We start from the raw sequence: 17,769 nt of genomic DNA, 5'->3' as shown, positions 1-17,769 counted from the left end.
GTGGCGGATGTACAGTCCCGTGTAGGGAAGGCTTCTACCCAGCGCATGAAGTGGTCAACGATCACCAGGCAATACTTCTTGCCACGGCTGGAGGGTAGGGGGCTGGAGGTTCTCCCAGGGCCCCTTGGGCCGTGGCTGGTGCGCCAGGGGAATGCGCAGGGGCCGCCCCGGGTTGTGCTGGGCGCAGACCACGCATCGGCGGCAGTGTTTGGCCATGTTGTGGCCGAGGCCGGGCCACCACCAGTCGGTCTGGAGCCTAGCAAGCGTTCCGTCGCGGCCCGCGTGGTCTGGCTCGTGGTGTAGTTGCATCAAGGTCGTTCTGATGGCCGCGGGGGCCACGACCCTGCCGCCGAGCCGCCACACTCCATCGGGACCGCGGGCTGCGCCCTTTGCCAGCCAGTCCTCTACCTCTCTGGGCTGTGCGCAATTCTGGACGTCCAGGATGTTCACGTCCCGGATCTCAGTAGCTGGTGCTGCATGCGCGGGTGGTAGCGCCGCGCCCGCGGCGGCCAGGTCGGCCCAATGATTCCCTAGCTGTTCAGCGGTGGTGGCCCGCTGATGTGCTTTGATTTTCACCACCACGGTGAGCAGGGGGAGGCGTGCAGCCATATTTTCGTGTTTAATGTGGCCACTGCCGGCCGTAATAAAGCCCCGGCGGCTCCACGCTGCCATGTAATCATGGATTACCTCGAAGGCGTACTGGCTGTCGGTAAAGATGTTTACCCGCTTGCCCGTTCCCAGGCGGAGTGCGGTGGTGAGGGCGACCAGCTCCGCGTCCTGGGCGGAGGTGTCGCCCCCCCCCCCCATTGTTCCCTGTGCTCGGGTGGCCCCGGTATGGTCGACCACCGCCCATCCCATTTGGTAGGACCCCTCGACAAGCCTACGTGAGCTGTCCACATACAAGGTCAGATCGGGATCAGGGACCGGGCTGTCGGCCATGCAGTCCCCCTCCGCCGAGTCGATGGCGGCCTGCCAATGGTGGGGCTTCCCTACCGTGATAATCCCGTCGGCGGGGTTTGGCCCTGTGTCCCTAACGATCTGAATGGACTGGTCCTGGGGGAGGAGAACCACCTCCCAAGTTGACCGTCCGGAGGCGGCCCGTATTCAGGAGTTCGACTATCGTGTGTCTAGTGTGTAAAATTATCTGGCCGGACATGGTGACCAGCTCACACACCCGGACTGCCCACGTGGCGCAATCCAGCGCCGCCACGCAGCGGTGCATGCCCTTCACAACCGGGGACTCCATTGTGGAGTAGTAACCCACTGGTCTCATGTGGTCGCCCGAGGTTTGGGTGACAACAGCGCTGTAAAACCCCCCCTTCGAGGCCGTAAAAGATGTGGAAGGGCTTTGATAGGTCGGGGAGGCGCAGGGCCGAGGCGCTGAGGAGATGGGACTTTAACTTAGAATAAGCGTCGTCCTGTTCGGGTCCCCATACCACCCTCTCCACCCCTGGCCTGCCCCCCTTCACCAGGTGCTGAATGGGTTCGGCGATAGTGGCGAAATGTGCAATGAAAGAGCAGCAGTAGATAAAAAGCCCCAAGACGTGGCAGATTCCCCTGATTGTGTCCGGCCGCGGCATGTCAGCGATGGCCGACTTGTGGTCGGGGGGTAGGGTCTTACTTCCCTGGCTGATGTCGCATCCCAGGTACCGGACTTTAGCCAGTCTGACCTGGGCCTTCGTGGGGCTTATTTTGAATCCTGCCTGGCCAAGGGTCCGCAGGACGGCGGCCAGGGCTCCCAGGTGGTGGCGAGTGTCCATGGATGCGATCAAAAGGTCGTCTACATACTGTAGGAGGGTGCTCGAGAAGGGGGAGAGGTCGCACCCCTCCAGGGTCCGGCTCATGACCCTGTGAAAAATGTTAGGGCTGTTGTGGAAGCCCTGCGGTAGGCGGGTCCATGTATACTGTCTGTCCCACAGCGTGAAGGCAAACTTGTCCTGTGAGTCACGGTGCAGGGGAATGGACCAAAAGCCATTCGCCACGTCCAAGACCGTAAAGATCCGGTGTGAGGGTTTGAGGCCGTTGAAGATTGTGGTCGGGCTGGCTACGATAGGGTGCTCTTTGGGGGTGATCCTATTGAGTGCTGTGTAGTCGATGGTGAGCCTGTAGCTCCCATCCGGCTTCCAGACTGGCCATATAGGGGAGTTGGTGGTGGACACTGTGGGGCGCAGGATGCCGTGCTGGGTGAGCTCGGCAATGATTGCCTCAGTGGCGCGCAGCGCCTCAGGTTTGATCGGGTATTGTCGGTGCGGGGTGTGTATGGGACCGGGTATCCGCTCAGGAGAGGAGCAGACGAGGCCGCAGTCCTGCTTGCTCGTGGCCCACACCTCCGGGACTAGTTGGCAGACGGCCCCAAAGGCACCGTCCTTTGCCCAGCCCCGGGCAATGGGCACACTGGGTGCAAACGCAGCGACGGATTTAGTGAGCATCCATCTACCCTCGTGGGCGCTCTTGTGAAATTTGCGGGATGACCACAGGAGGCGGCGGTGGAACGCGTCCACCACCGCCCCCAGTTCGCCCAGGAGGTCGATACCCATACTTGTCCCCTCCGAGTTTGGGCAAACCCAGAAATGCACGGGGAGTAAAATGTTGTCTACCTCTAGGAGGACGGCCTCGCTTCGGCGTGCAATAACCGAGCTTCCCCCAACCCCTTTAATGGAAATGGAGTGGTGGGTTGAGGGAAGGTCGAGGTCAGTGAGGGAGACCGACGCCCCTGTATCGATCAAAATCTTGCATTGGCGGCCCCCTAGCGATGCGGAAACCCAGATACGGGGGTCGGCTCCTGGGACGGGGGCCGACGCGACTCAGTCTTTGCGTTGGGCGAGCAGCTGTAAAAGCTCGAGCAGCTGGTCCCGACTGAGTTGATCCCAGTCGGGGGCGGTGGGTTTCGGACTTGTGCTGTGGGGTTTGTGGGGGCTGGGGTTGCTGTTGACCCCTTGTCTGGGGCGATCCTGGTTGTGGGGGTGCGAGGAGTGTGGCTGTAAAGGTGGCTGGCCCTCCTTCGGACCCAGACCCCAGGGGCGTCGGAAAGAGAGCGGGCACTGGGCTTTGCGGTGCCTCGTCCGTTTGCAGCGGAAGCAAACGTCCGTCGAAACTGCCGCAACGGCGGGCGCCGCTCGGTTGTCAAGTGGCATGGCCCAGTTCTCAAGCTCCGCAAAGGTGACATAGGGCACCAGGCCCGTCCGTAGGACTGCCTGGTGCGTGGGGCTCAGGCCTTCGTTGTATAATTGGACGAATGCGGGGTTCTGCCTATCAGCGTGGGGAACCCCGCTCGGAACGTCTAAAACTTGTGGACCCCATATTCCTGGGCGCCCTCCCCAGGTTTCTGAGTGATACCCACAATGGAGTTCCAGTCGACCGGTGTATGGCCGAGCGCCTCGCTGACATCAGCCTTGAGGTCGGCGAGGGCAACCTCCTGTTCGCAACCAGGACCCATTCTGGTGTGCGGGCTGGAGCCTGGACCACAGGTTCTCCAGGAGTTTGGTCCGGACCAGGCCGGCCATGTCCCTATTGTGAAGGTTGTGGCAGATCTGCATCTACCTAAGCCTGTGCCAAAATTCAGCGTTATTGTGCCGAGGCTTAAGGGCGGGGAACCTGTCCAGAAGTTTATCAGTCCGAGCCCAGAGTGCGGTTCAACAATCGGTAATGTTTATTGATACAGGATGTGTAAGGATGTGTTTCAGTCAGTCTCTTGATTTGGTTAGGAGATGGGTCTCCATATTAATTAGCTCCGGAGTTTGGCTATGAGTCATGGTTAGTGTCTGGCCTAGTGTGGATTTGATCTGTCCTCTGGCTCCCATCTCCCGGTCACGTGGGCAGACCGGCAGCTGCTGAGTTCTGTGGGTTTAAGCTGCGGCTGCCGTTTAAAACACAAAATGAATTCCTATAGTTTTACCGATGTAGGCATAGTCCCGTGGCAAATGCGGGGCGGCTCTGATGCCCGCTTGCAGGAGCATCTCATGTGGGCGGCACGGTGGCACAGTGGTTAGCACTGCTGCCTCACAGCGCCAGAGACCCGGGTTCAATTCCCGCCTCAGGCGACTCTCTGTGTGGAGTTTGCACATTCTCCCCGTGTCTGCGTGGGTTTCCTCCGGGTGCTCCGGTTTCCTCCCACAGTCCAAAGATGTGCAGGTCAGGTGAATTGGCCATGCTAAATTGCCCGTAGTGTTAGGTAAGGGGTAGATGTAGATGTAGGGGTATGGGTGGGTTGCGCTTCGGCGGGGCGGGGTGGGCTTGTTGGGCTGAAGGGCCTGTTTCCACACTGTAAGTAATCTAATCTAATCTAAAAAAAAAATCATAGAGGTGTACAGCATGGAAACAGACTCTTTGGCCCAACTCATCCATGCCAACCTAAATTAATCTAGCCCCATTTGCCAGCTCTTGGCCCATATTCCTCTGAACCCTTCCTTCTCACTTCCGCATCCAAATGCCTTTTAAATGTAATTGTGCCGGCCTCCACCACTTCCTCTGGCAGCTCATTTTATACTCACACCACCTTTTACATGAAAGTTTTGCCCCCTTGGTCCCTTTTAAATATTTCCCCTTTCACCTTAAATCTATGCCCTCTAGTTCTGGACTCCTCCACCCCAGAGAAAAGATCTTGCCTATTCACCCTATCTGTGCCCCTCATGATTTTATAAACCTCTATAAGGTGACTTTCTCAGCCTCCCACACTCCGGGCAAAATAACCCCAGCCCATTCAGCCTCTCCCTGTAGCTCAAAACCTCCAACTGCGGAAATATCCTTGTAAATGTTTTCTGAACCCCTTCAAGCTTCACAAAATCCTTCCAACAGGAGGGAGACCAGAATTGCACACAATATTCCAAAAGTGACCTAACTAACGTCCTGTACAGCCACAACATAACCTCCCAACTCATATACTTAATACTCAAACCAATAGAGGAAAGCATACCAAATGCCTTCTTCACTTCCTATCTACCCGTGACTCCATTTTCAAGGAACTATCAGCCTGTGCTTCAAGGTCTGTTTGTTCAGCAACACTCACCAGGACCTTACCATTAAGTGTACAAGTCCTGCGCTGATTTGCCTTTGTAAAATGCAGCACCTTACATTTATCTAAACTAAACTTCATCCAACACTCCTCAGTCCATTGGCCCATCTAATCAAGGTCCCATTATACTCTGAGGTGACCTTTCTCGCTGTCCTGCATTGACATTGTGAACTTGGCCCTATCAGTCAGAGATACTAGGCTGATATTACTGCTGTCTTAAGATGTTGTTTAGCTCAGAACCAAAACCTGCCTCAAAGCCATGAAAGTTGTCATAATTGTCAGGAGGCTTTAGTGAAGCCAAGGCAGGAAAGCCTTCTCTCAGGGAGTCTTGGCACAGTGAGTCAAGGGAAGCCTCCAGTAACAGACAAGGCACTATTTGGTCAGAGTCAAAATTCTATCCTCATAAGGGGTGAGATGATCGATGGTTAACATACTCCATCATGGAGTGAGAGAGAGGCAGCTATTCCAAAGTAGATGACACAGTTTTTACTATTTGTGGAGGTGTCCCGAGCGAGTGAGTAGGCAGCCCAGAGGGCATGCAGGGTTTGTGGTGTCTGGGGTTTGGGGTGGTTCAGGGTGAGTGGGGAGATGTTGCAGGTAATAGAGAGAGGAGTAGAGCATGGGTCTTGGTGGGAGGTGAGTATAGTAACAGAGATAGAGTGACTGTTAGGTATTGGAGAGAAGATGGCACTTTTATTTTTTCTATAATTATGGGCATATAGCCTTAAACTGGGTGGAGGTCCCCCACCAGGCTGCCACAGAGTGGTGTCATGGCCTCCACTGCTGGGGCTGGGGCTGGAAAGGAAATCCAGTATCTGTATTACCCTGTCCAGAAGGACCTCCATAACCCTGCCCATAAAGCAGGTTGCCAATTACCCCTTGATTGCCTTGTCCAGGGCAAATGTGCAGGGTAACTCCAAACTAACAGCACTTATTGGATATATTATGGTCTTTTGAAGATGGTGCAGGTCAAGGGAATGCTGGGATATCTGCCGAGTGACCAGTTGTTCTGTGAATGATGCAAGATAAAGTGGGGTAGGAATCGGAGGTAGGGAGATGTCATAGGGGTGAGGTAGGTAAGTATAAGGTGATTTTGGTAAGATACGATGAGGCCTATAAAGAGAATCTCTCCAAAAAGATTGACACAATTTGAACTTAGTCAAAAAAAACAGTAAGTTTCAGTCTAGAGTGATTATTGGTCAGAATGTACAAATGTCCACTGTGTATATTGAACAGCATGTGTAATAGGCAATACATGTAATAGGAGAAAGTGAGGACTGCAGTTACTGGAGATCAGAGCTGAAAATGTGTTGCGGAAAAGCGCAGGGAAGAGAAGCAGGGAAGGTTCCTGAAGAAGGGCTCATGCCCAAAACATAGTTTCTCCTGCTCCTTGGATGCTGCCTGACCTGCTGCGCTTTTCAATACATGTAATAGTCAGAGTATGTATTGGTTAGAGCACTTAAAGGATAAGGGGTGTAACAGTCAGGCTGTATAATGATCATTGTGCATGATGGTCAAAGCATTTAATAGATGGGATTTGTAGTGAATGGGGTATGTGATGGATAAACTGTGTAATGACCACGTGTTATGTTATAGGATAAGGACATGAATGATGGTAAGATTGGGGGTGTGCATCAATACTCTGGGCAACATCAATATGACGAAAAAGGTGGTGTTGGGTGTCTTGAAAAACGTTAAAATAGTTAAGTCCTCAGGGCCTGATGGGATCTGTCCTGGAATACTAAGGAGGCAAGGGAGGAGATTCCATAAGCCTTGACAGAGATCTTTGTATCCTCTGTAGCCACAGGCAAAGTTCCAGAATATTGGACAATAGCAGATCTTACTCCTTTGTTTAAGAAGGGCAACTGAGGTAGTCAAGGAAATTATTGACCAGTGACCCTTATGTTAGTGGTTAGGAAATTATTGGAGAAAATTCTTAGGATCACAATTTAGTTGCATTTGGAGAAGAGTAGACTTATTAAGGATAGTCAGCATAGCTTTATGCAGGGGACACATTGTCTCACAAATTTGATTTGAGTTTTTTGAGGAAATAACAAAGATGATTGATGAGGGTAGGGCAGTGCATGTTGGATAAACGGGCTTTACTAGTAAAGCATTTGACCAGGTCTCTTATGGTAGGCTGGTCCAGAAGAATTGAATTGAATTGAATTTATTGTCACGTGTACTGAGGCACAGTGAAAAGCTTTGTCTTACGAGCAATACAGACAGATCACAGAGCTAAATAGCATAGATAAATAAATAATAGGTAAACAGCGGCAAAAACAAAAACACAGGTACAGGCAAATGCTAAGAGTTTGTGAGTCCATTCAGTATTTTAACAACAGTAGGGTAGCAACTATTTTGAAACCGGCTGGTGCCTGTGTTCAAGCTTCTGTACCTTCTCACCAATGATGGAAGCTGTAGAAAAACATTGCCAGGGTGGGATGGATCTTTGAGAATGCTGGCTGCCTTTCCTTGACAGCGAGCCTGGTAGATGGATTCTATAGATGGGAGGTTGGCCTGTGTGATTGCCCGGGCCGAGTTCACCACTCTCTGTAACCGTCTCTGATCTTGAATGGTACAGTTGCCATACCAGGTAATGATACATCCAGATAGAATGCTCTCAATGGCACACCTATAAAAGTTAGCCAGGGTACTCACCATCATGCCAAATTTTCTCAGCTGTCTGATGAAGAGATGTTGGGCCTTTGTAACCAGTGCATCCACATGAAGAGTCCAAGAAAGCTTGTATTGATGACCACTCCCAGGAGCTTGACACTCTCCACTTGTTCCACCTCTGTGCTGTTAATGTGTAGGGAGGCATAAGTAACATCCCACTGAAAGTCAATAATGAGTTCCTTGGCTTTGCCGGCATTGAGAGCTAGGTTATTCTCAGTGCACCATTTTTTCAGGTCTTCTACCACCTGTCTGTAGTCTGTTCCATCGCCATCTGAGATTCGACCAACTATGGTGGTGTCATCAGCGAACTTGTAAATGGCATTAGTCTGGTATTTGGCGACACAGTCATGGGTGTGCAGTGAGTAAAGTAGGGGACTGAGTATGCACCACTGGTGGGCTCCAGTGTTGAGCTTTAGTGAGGATGAAATATTGTTGGAAGATATTGTTGATGTTAGAAGATTAAGTTACATAGTGAGTTGGCAAATTGTATACAAAATTAGCTTGATCATAGAAGACAGAGGGTAGTTGTGGAGAGGTGTTTTTCTGACTGGAGGTGTGTGACCAGTGGTGTTTCATAAGGAGCAGTGCTGGAATATCTGTAATATTCACCTCTGTACAACTATCCATCTTAGCCATGCCTCTCATAACTTTATACATTTCGATCAGGTTGTTCCTCAGCCTCTGATGCTGTATTGTAAACAATCCGGTTTTGTCCAACCTCTCCTGATAGCTAATGCATTCCAACCCAGGCAACCTCCTGGTTTTGCACCCTCTCCTCAGCCTCAGGATTCAGTTGAACAGAAAAATTGTAATATTTACAAATGATTCAGATGAAAATATAGGTGGCCTGATTAGTAAGTTTACAGATGATACAAAAATTGGTGGAGTTACGGATCGTGAGGAAGGTTATCAACAGGTATATCAGAATATAGATTAGTTGGAAAGTTGGGCGGAGAAATGGCAGATGAAGTTTAATCTGGGCAAATGTGAAATGATGCATTTTGGGAGGTCAAATGCAAGAGAAAAATGTACAGTAAATGGTAGGACCCTTGGGCACATTGATATACAGAAAGATCTTGGGGTGCAAGTCCAAAGTTCCCTGAAAGTAGCAACAAAAGTGGATAAGGTGGTGAAGAAAGTGTTTGCCTTCATTGGTCAGGACTTTGAGTAAAGAAGTTGGCAAGTCACATTGCAGCTATATAAAATTTAATTTTGGCCACATTTGCAATATTGTGTGCAGTTCTGATCACCACACTGTTGGAGGATGTGGAGGCTTTGGAGAGGGTGCAAAACCAGGAGGTTGTTTGGGATGGAATGCATTAGCTATCAGGAGAGGTTGGACAAAACTGGATTGTTTACAGTACAGCATCGGAGGCTGAGGGACAACCTGATAGAAATGTATAAAATTATGAGAGGCATGGCTAAGGTGGATAGTTGAAGATATTTTTTTCCAAGGGTGAAAATTTCAAATGCTAGGGGGCAGAGGAGCCCCATTTGTCTCTCTATCCCCGAGGCGCCCAGCCTCATTCCTGATGAAGGGCTTTTTCCTGCATCTCGGATACTGTTTGACCTGCTGTGCTTTTCCAGCATCCCACTGCAGAAAAAAATTAACCTGCTGTTTTTTTTTGGTGAGAGTGTGTGGGGTCCAGTTATTGGGAGGAGACAGGAGGACTGAAGTAGTTTGATTCTCAAATCGAGAGGAGAGGATATGGTCAGATCCCGGAAGTGAGGAATCTTTGACTGTGGTCTGGGCGAGGTGTTATCTCAATGGTGGGGTTGGGGGTTCAGTGCTTGGCAAGTGGATAACTTGGTGGACTATGAGGACGCATCCCTACTCTTTCTGACCCACAACCTCACCCTGCCTCCCAAGCTGTAAGGAACCGAGATTTGGCAACCTCAAACTTATCGAGATTGAATACATAAGACAAGTTAAGTGTGAAACGTCTGAGGTCAATAAACTATTAAAGTGGGAATCTGCTTCCTGTAGCAGGCCTGCCACCTGTCCACAGATAGAAAGTTTGGGATCTTGTTTGAAGTTTTAAAAATGTATGTATTGTGTTCAGTCTAATCCACTTGTATATGCTTTTCAGCATTAGCCACGTTATGTAGCTATTAAGACCAATACAGCATAAAGGTGGATACATGCAAGCAAATCAGGAGGACTACAGTAATTAATATTTCTTATCACTGTGGTTAATTTATATGCAAAACAAAACTTTGGAATTTAGTTTCGAAAGTAGCATGAACAGGGTTATAAGAGTTATTTATTTTAATTTAGTAAAACCTTATCAGATAAAGGTTGCATTTCTGTTTAAAGCTTTTTGTCTCCCTATAATACCTTGATGTAATTGTTTAAAAATCACTGTCAAAGTGAAAGCAATGAATGTGTAGTACAATGATGATGCATGGCAGAGTATATATATATCCAGCTAACCATTTATTTAATCGTAGCTATTCACCAGTGTCTTTGGTGTGGGATTGAAGACTGCCGATAAATGGTACATGCAAGGATTTCGTACATTAGAGGAAGTAAAAGCATCCAAGGATTTGAAATTTACCAAAATGCAGAAGGCAGGTAATGTCTGGAATTGTATATTGTTTAATTATTCTCTGCTGTCATAACTTCATGGTAAAAAAGTTATGCATAATTGTACTTCTGATTGCCTTTTATTTCTCAGGTATTTCTATGCTGTACATATGTGAAACTAAGAAGCAAAGGTAAAAATTGTGTCCAAACTGTATAGGACTGAATTCATATCATGATTTTCATTGGTATTACTCACCGGTTGTGCTAGGCTTCCATGATCCTGCTCAAAATTACCATCACCTGACTTCAATTTCCCTCCCCAAATTGGCAGGACCACTCCAGAACAATCCCCCATTCCTGCCCAGTAGATATACAGATTGGCTGAGCCTTAGTTCCAGGACTCTTTCTGTGCCAATGACTGTGGTTACTGTAGCTCTCCATGAATTCCTAGGTGCAGATGGCTCTGGGCTAGGCTGCTGGCTGGATAGCTCCATGATTCTTCTGAAGAGAAGTGAGGGCCTCGTCCAGGCTTCCAGTCATTCTGTTTCTGTCCCAAACCTTTACCTGAGTAAATCTTAGGATCAGCAGAGGCCTTCAAATAAATTTTCCATTTTGTCCGTCGGGCCCTTTTTTGGAAGTGATTCTGTATTGGAAGCACTGCAGTGTGTCATGGTTTTTCTGGTTGACTTCTGTGTGGTGTTTCAAGTCATGTTTTTATAATGACCTCAGCCTGGCAAATTGACTCGGGGGCTGAGGTGGGGTAGGAGATGTAAACAGAAGACTCACCTCACCAGAATATTGGGGAATCTTCTCTTTGTCTCTAAATTAACATGGTGGTTACATCTTCTCATTGTGGAATTTCTGTTTCAACCTGTAACATTTTGACATAACTTGCAGCATAGCAATACATTAAATTATACTGATATTGCTAATTATGTTGAAATAGAGTAATTGTACAATTAAATCATCAAGGTGGTTAATTTGTTTGACTTTGATTGCTAGCTAAGACAATCTCATCAGGTTTCATCAATGAGCAAAAAGATTTATTCATTATGAATGATCTTATTCTCTGATAAATGGCAAAATGGTTATTAACCACTGCTACACCAATTTAAACTGTATTTCATTTAAAAGTAAATACCCATGCATTCAAGCACAATTAGGAAGAGGCAAGATTTACAGGTCTGTGGCAATGATATGGACGGCAAAATCAAACACAGACAAAATAGAAAAGTCCCGTGGATCAAGATTCCAAATCACAAGAGTGGAATAGGTGACGTTCTCCACAGTACTTGGTAGCTTTCTGCTGGCTATGATCATGTTATTGCCCAGTAACCAATCAGTTCGACTCCAGGTCCTTACTGAGTTACCACTTCATCTTTCAGAGTCTTTTCGAATGTTGTCCTTTACGCAGAGAGAGAGATTGTTTCCTAGTTAACTTCTCCATCACTCTGAGGACTTTGTCCCCCTCCCCAGGGCAGAGGTGCGTCTTTGGTGTAGGTTTCTTTAGAGGCTCTCCTTTGACAACTAGTAAGTTTTTCTTTTTCAGGCTAAAGAGAGCTGTCTTTTGCTGCAGACTTCTTGGCAGTCTGTTATCAAATGCCTCACTCACAGGTCTGTAGCAAACTGGAAGCAAAACCCAAAGCTGTTGCCAGGCAACTTTCAGCCCAAGGCTCTTTCCACAGGCTGAACCAACAAAAGTGTCAAATCTACCTTACTTCTCATCCCACTGCTTCAAGCAGTATGTACAATGAATAAACCTACTGCTGCTTTTTGTTGTGTAAGGAGAGCTGGAGAAAGACAGAGTAAGGGGCGGTACGGTGGCTCAGTGGTTAGCACAGCTGCTTCACACCGCCAGGGACATGAGTTCAATTCTAGCCTTGGGCGACTGTCTGTGTGGAATTTGCACATTCTCCCTGTGTCTGCATGGGTTTCCTCCCACAGTCCAAAGATGTGCAGGTTAGGTGAATTGGCTAAGCTAAATTGCCCATAGTGTTGTCAGGGATGTGTAGGTTAAGTTCATTTGTCAGGGGTAAATGTAGAGTAGTAGGGTAATGAAATGTATTTGTGTGGGTTACTCTGCATAGAATTGGTGTGGATTAGTGATGCTGGAAGAGCACAGCAGTTCAGGTAGCATCCAAGGAGCTTCGAAATCGACATTTCGGGCAAAGCCCTTCATCAGAGGGCTTTTGCCTGAAACGTCGATTTCGAAGCTCCTTGGATGCTGCCTGAACTGCTGTGCTCTTCCAGCACCACTAATCCAGAATCTGGTTTCCAGCATCTGCAGTCATTGTTTTTACCTCATGGAATTGGTGTGGACTTGTTGTGCCAAATAGCCTGTTTCCACATTGTAGGGTCTCTATGATTCTAGACCCCAAGTCCTGGTAACTCACCAGAGAAGGGGAGCTGACTGGGTAAAAAGGTAACTGACTGGGGCTGAGCTATGGAGCTCCCACAAGCTCACAATGATCCCCTATTTGTCTCTGGCAACATGCACTCTGAGGTTATTACCATGTCCCAGGACACCAGTTTTGTTTGTACTATACTTTTATTGAACAGGTTGTAAGATGACTGCTTACATTGAGTGCCTCCCGACAGAGGTCATATGACTAGGAACCACATTAATGTGATCTCCACCCTTAAAAACCCTTCAAAAGAAATCAAATTTGCTTGCACTACCATTTACACTATGAGTTACCTAAATTATGCACTATGCAAACTGTTCACATGTATTTTCAAAATTGTTTGTTATTCTAGTTAGCTCCTCTTTTATCAGTAAAAAGGCTTTTTTTTCCCTCCCGCTTCTGCTATTTGGAAGAATTTGCTCTGGTTTTGCTTCAAAATCATCTGAGCTGAACCTGCAGATTTTCTCTGTTGCCTTTGACCCCTTTCCTTTAGTTATATTAGTTGTGTCCAGAAAGACAATCCTTTTGATTTTCTTGACTACAGCATCAAGGTTGCTTTGTTTCTCTGTCACATCGTTTATTTAACTATTCATCGGATAAAGTGACCTGGTAGCAATAAATCTCGACTGGCATATTTGGGATTACTGGTCCAATTTTTTGACTAGCTTCTGCTGAAATGATTGGCTCTAGTTTTGTCTGGAATTCCAGATCATCAGTCTTGTAATTGTGTTCGGCTCTGAGACTAATTTGTCCTCTTGTGGTAAACTTCATTCCTTCACAGAGCCTCAGCTTCACCTTGCAGAGTTTCATTCTGGATTGACATCTGGTGTAATTTTACACAGGTTTGTGAAGCTCATAATGTGTGGGACGCAACTTTGTCTCTCTGGCAATTCATTTCTTTTGTTCTACTATCCTCCAATGCAATTGTTACAAACCAATTTTCTGACATCAAATGTGAAGTTGCTAACCTGCTTTAAGGTATATATTGAATTGTCCAAAATTGTTGTCTGACATCTCTATAATATCAGTGCTTGATTTGTCAGAATCTCTGGAGTAATCATCTTGATAGGCTTTACAGCTTTTGTTTACATTCTTTGCAGTTCTGTGCAAAGTGATTTAGCTTCTTGCAGTTAAAATGCTGTTTTTCCTCATGTTGGACATTTGCTTTTGTTGAATGACCCTCACAAATAGCCACAACTTATCTGTTAACCTTGATCTTTTGTGCTGACCTTTTCACAGATAATTCTTGTTGCTTTCCATATTTTTGCACTTGAAAGGTCTAGATTGCTTTTCAAGATTGTGAACAGATCTGCACTGCTTATCAATGTAGGGCACAGAATTGGACTGTTTTTATACATAATGGACAAGCTCATCTATATTCATATATGTTTGTTAGCTGTTGATCACAAGCTCAGAGCTTTTGCATATGCTTATGTGTTCTTTGAGAGCCCTACTCTCTTCTCTTGACAGCCATGCTATTATTGCAGGATCTGGATTAGTGGTGCTGGAAGAGCACAGCAGTTCAGGCAGCATCCAACGAGCAGCGAAATCGATGTTTCGGGCAAAAGCCCTTCATCAGGAGTAAAGGCAGTGAGCCTGAAGCATGGAGAGATCAGCTAGAGGAGGGTGGGGGTGGGGAGAGAGTAGCATAGAGTACAATGGGTGAGTGGGGGAGGAGATGAAGGTGATAGGTCAAGGAGGAGAGGGTGGAGTGGATAGGTGGAAAAGGAGATAGGCAGATTCGACAAGTCCGGACAAGTCAAGGAGACAGTGCTGAGCTGGAAGTTTGAAACTAGGATGAGGTGGGGGAAGGGGAAATGAGGAAGCTGTTGAAGTCCACATTGATGCCCTGGGGTTGAAGTGTTCCGAGGCGGAAGATGCAGGCACTGAGGAAGCAAATGTGGCTGTGGTAGCGAGTTTGTTTCATGACATGGTTGAAGAGCTTCAGAGCAGAGGAAATGACCTGGGAGTTGCAGTGGGAGAGGGACTCCCTGAGATTCTTGTAGAGAGAGGAGGAAAACTTCTTCAAGGCAGGCATCCTTGCAAGAGGATTCGCAGTCGGGTTAAAATCAATGAGGTAAAAACAATGATTGCAGATGCTGGAAAGCAAATACTGGATTAGTGGTGCTGGAAAAGCACAGCAGTTCAGGCAGCATCCAACGAGCAGCGAAATCGACGTTTCGGGCAAAAGCCCTTCATCAGGAGTAAAGGCAGTGAGCCTGAAGCATGGAGAGATAAGCTAGAGGAGGGTGGGAGTGGGGAGAGAGTAGCATAGAGTACAATGGGTGAGTGGGGGAGGAGATGAAGGTGATAAGTCAAGGAGGAGAGGTTGGAGTGGATAGGTGGAAAAGGAGACCTGCCTATCTCCTTTTCCACCTATCCACTCCAACCTCTCCTCCTTGACTTATCACCTTCATCTCCTCCCCCACTCATCCATTGTACTCTATGCTACTCTCTCCCCACTCCCACCCTCCTCTAGCTTATCTCTCCATGCTTCAGGCTCACTGCCTTTACTCCTGATGAAGGGCTTTTGCCCGAAACGTCGATTTCGCTGCTCGTTGGATGCTGCCTGAACTGCTGTGCTCTTCCAGCACCACTAATCCAGTATTTGCTTTCCAGCATCTGCAGTCATTGTTTTTACCCCATTATTGCAGGATCACTTGGTCTAAAATAATTCTACCTTTAATACAATCACCCTTCAGGTGCCTGAATTCACAGGATTCTGTGAGTTATGTTAATGCAGTCACCTATCTATCAATCTGCTTTTTTTCGCCTTGCACTGTAAATTTGAACACATTTTTTGTGCTATATTCAATTCAGTTTCAAAACTTGCCTTCAAGGCTTTTGAAATTTCTGCGCCGAGTTCTTGTGGTTCTTTCTTAACCTCTTGCTGCATGGTTTTGCAACCTCTGGCTGTTCTGATCTCCAGTCTGTTCGTCAATACAGATGATCAGTTCTTTCAGGCTAACGAAATAACGCTGCACACCACAATGAGAGTTTGCAAAATTCTAATGCAGTGTATGCACATGTGTCACTCAGGGAAATAATAGGCAACAAAATGTAACCTTGTAATCAGAGTTTAGTGACTGCCATTTGGGTTGCTTCTACTGCGACTAATAAGGTACTCTAATCTATAGAAAACTACACTGAAATACTGCTGCTTTTTGACAAATCTATTCAATAATCAGAACTCTTTTTTTCATTCGCCACTTTGACATCGCAGGAACTGCACATACAGACATGGGAAGTGTGCCCTCTGCAGTTGCCATGTCACCAAACACAGCCTGGAAACTGTGGGTTGTACTAATTTGTATGGAATTGGAACTAGGATTTTGGAATTTAGTGAAATTCTTGGAATTAGTCCATCTTATATTACATCTATTATTGGCATAAGCGCAATCTCTTCCAAGGCTGACTGGCAATAATGAATTTTAACACATCTGGACATGAATTTCCAGATTTGTGCATTCAGCTTGGAATTTTTAGGATCCTTGTCTGAATGATAAACCAATATCGTCAAATTTATTCCTCAACTCTGTTTCTCTATGCATTCTAATCTGCTGGAGGATGTCTTCTCCTGTGGTGGTGTAAAATAAAACTACACAGAGTCTAAAACTTAAGGGTTGATGTTTTTGACTTTAACTGTGGCTTAACTTTCCAGTTGCAGCCACACACTAAAGTGCTTAACGAAACTTTTCCCTCTTTAGGTTTTTTGTACTACGAAGACATCAATAATGCTGTAACAAGATCAGAGGCAGAAGCTGTAGCTCAAATTATAGAAACCACCATCCATGCTTACAGACCTGATGTCAATGTGACTTTAACTGGAGGGTTTAGAAGGTAAGTAATATGGAGACATGTTAACAAGTCCTAATCATATTATTTTTCTATGTGATTCTGTTATGAACTTTATTTTTTTGCAACTGCAAAGTTACCTGAGCAATTTGATAGACTGATGTTGCATACATTAGTTTGTGAATCATAACTTTGATTGCTCAGATTTTACTGGATAGCTACTTGCTATCAGTTCATTTTGTTTTGAAATGATATTTGATTGTCAGTTTAAGGATTGGGTATCTTGTTTTCAGCTAATCACTGATTTTCAATGTTCAGTTGTATGTTGCTCAGAAGTGGGGTGCTTTTCAAAGGCAAGCAATAGCTGAACACTAGACAGAGCTTTAATTATGTAGCAATGCTGGATTTTATATATTGTAAATATTTCTGTTTCGAATATTACCATCCATGCAAAACACAACTAAATTATTTCCACTAATGCATTAGAAATCAATTGCTCTTGTAAAATTTACTGTATATAACAAGATCACATTTCACATTGTGTAGGAGGAAAATGTATTCACACTTTTATATAATGTCCTGACACCAATTAAAATGTATCCATATTCAAGTTTTTTAAAACTTTATGCAATAAATAATTCTGTTTATTTGTGTAATTTTGAGCCTATTTCATGGGATTGCACTAATATTTTGATACTTTTGTGGGCTTTGCTTTTTTTTTGATGAACAAAGTTGGCCATGGTTGTCGATCTAAGAAATCGGATATGCTGAATTCTTCAATGTGAATAATGCAACACTTAAGAGTCTGAGAAACTCAGTATTGAATCTTATGTTGCTAGTTTATATCTTTGTAAATTATTGAAAAGATGTATGCGAACCAACACAATTTTGATTCAACATTGAGCAGTACCATTATGTAAACTGACCAAGGCATTATTATTTAATGCATGTTATTGAATTTTTCACTATTAATTATAGGTAATACAATGCTATAACTCTTAAGCAATGTAGTGAGAGAACCAACAATTGAAGCTGTTGCAGTGTTAAGCAAACATTCTATGTACCCTGCCAGGAATGGTGCCTTGCCAAAGGGAATTATTAACTGACAGCATTGAGTTAAATAACTTATTTCCACCATTCGCTTGTGAGAACACTGAAGACCTATGCCATTTATGTATGCTCAAGAGCAGTCAGAAAACTCACTTTCCCACTGCTGCCATTTTAAATGTATTGAAACTGTTATGACAAGCTGAATAGAAGTTCCAGCTTTATGTTTACTTTCATGACTTACAAACCTCATCCTCTTCTCTCCCCATGGGCAGTATTCCCACCCTTCGGCTTATTCTAGAAAA

The 17,769-nt window shown here is 46.0% G+C and overlaps 1 protein-coding gene across 1 annotated transcript in view; it reads left to right on the top strand.

The window, feature by feature from the left end:
- The window catches only part of dntt (deoxynucleotidyltransferase, terminal), a 271,547-nt gene that overhangs the window by 78,361 nt on the left and 175,417 nt on the right, over positions 1-17,769 (top strand). Inside the window, exons 6-7 of the mRNA XM_072557695.1 lie at positions 10,142-10,265; positions 16,330-16,462. Of these exons, the coding sequence (XP_072413796.1) occupies positions 10,142-10,265; positions 16,330-16,462 (257 nt within the window). The remainder of the gene's footprint in view (positions 1-10,141; positions 10,266-16,329; positions 16,463-17,769) is intronic.

Source organism: Chiloscyllium punctatum, chromosome 38, assembly GCF_047496795.1.
Source record: "Chiloscyllium punctatum isolate Juve2018m chromosome 38, sChiPun1.3, whole genome shotgun sequence".
Taxonomy (NCBI): Eukaryota; Metazoa; Chordata; class Chondrichthyes; order Orectolobiformes; family Hemiscylliidae; genus Chiloscyllium; species Chiloscyllium punctatum.
The sequence above is the reverse complement of the archived record's forward strand: the minus strand, read 5'-3'. Positions and strand labels throughout refer to the sequence as shown.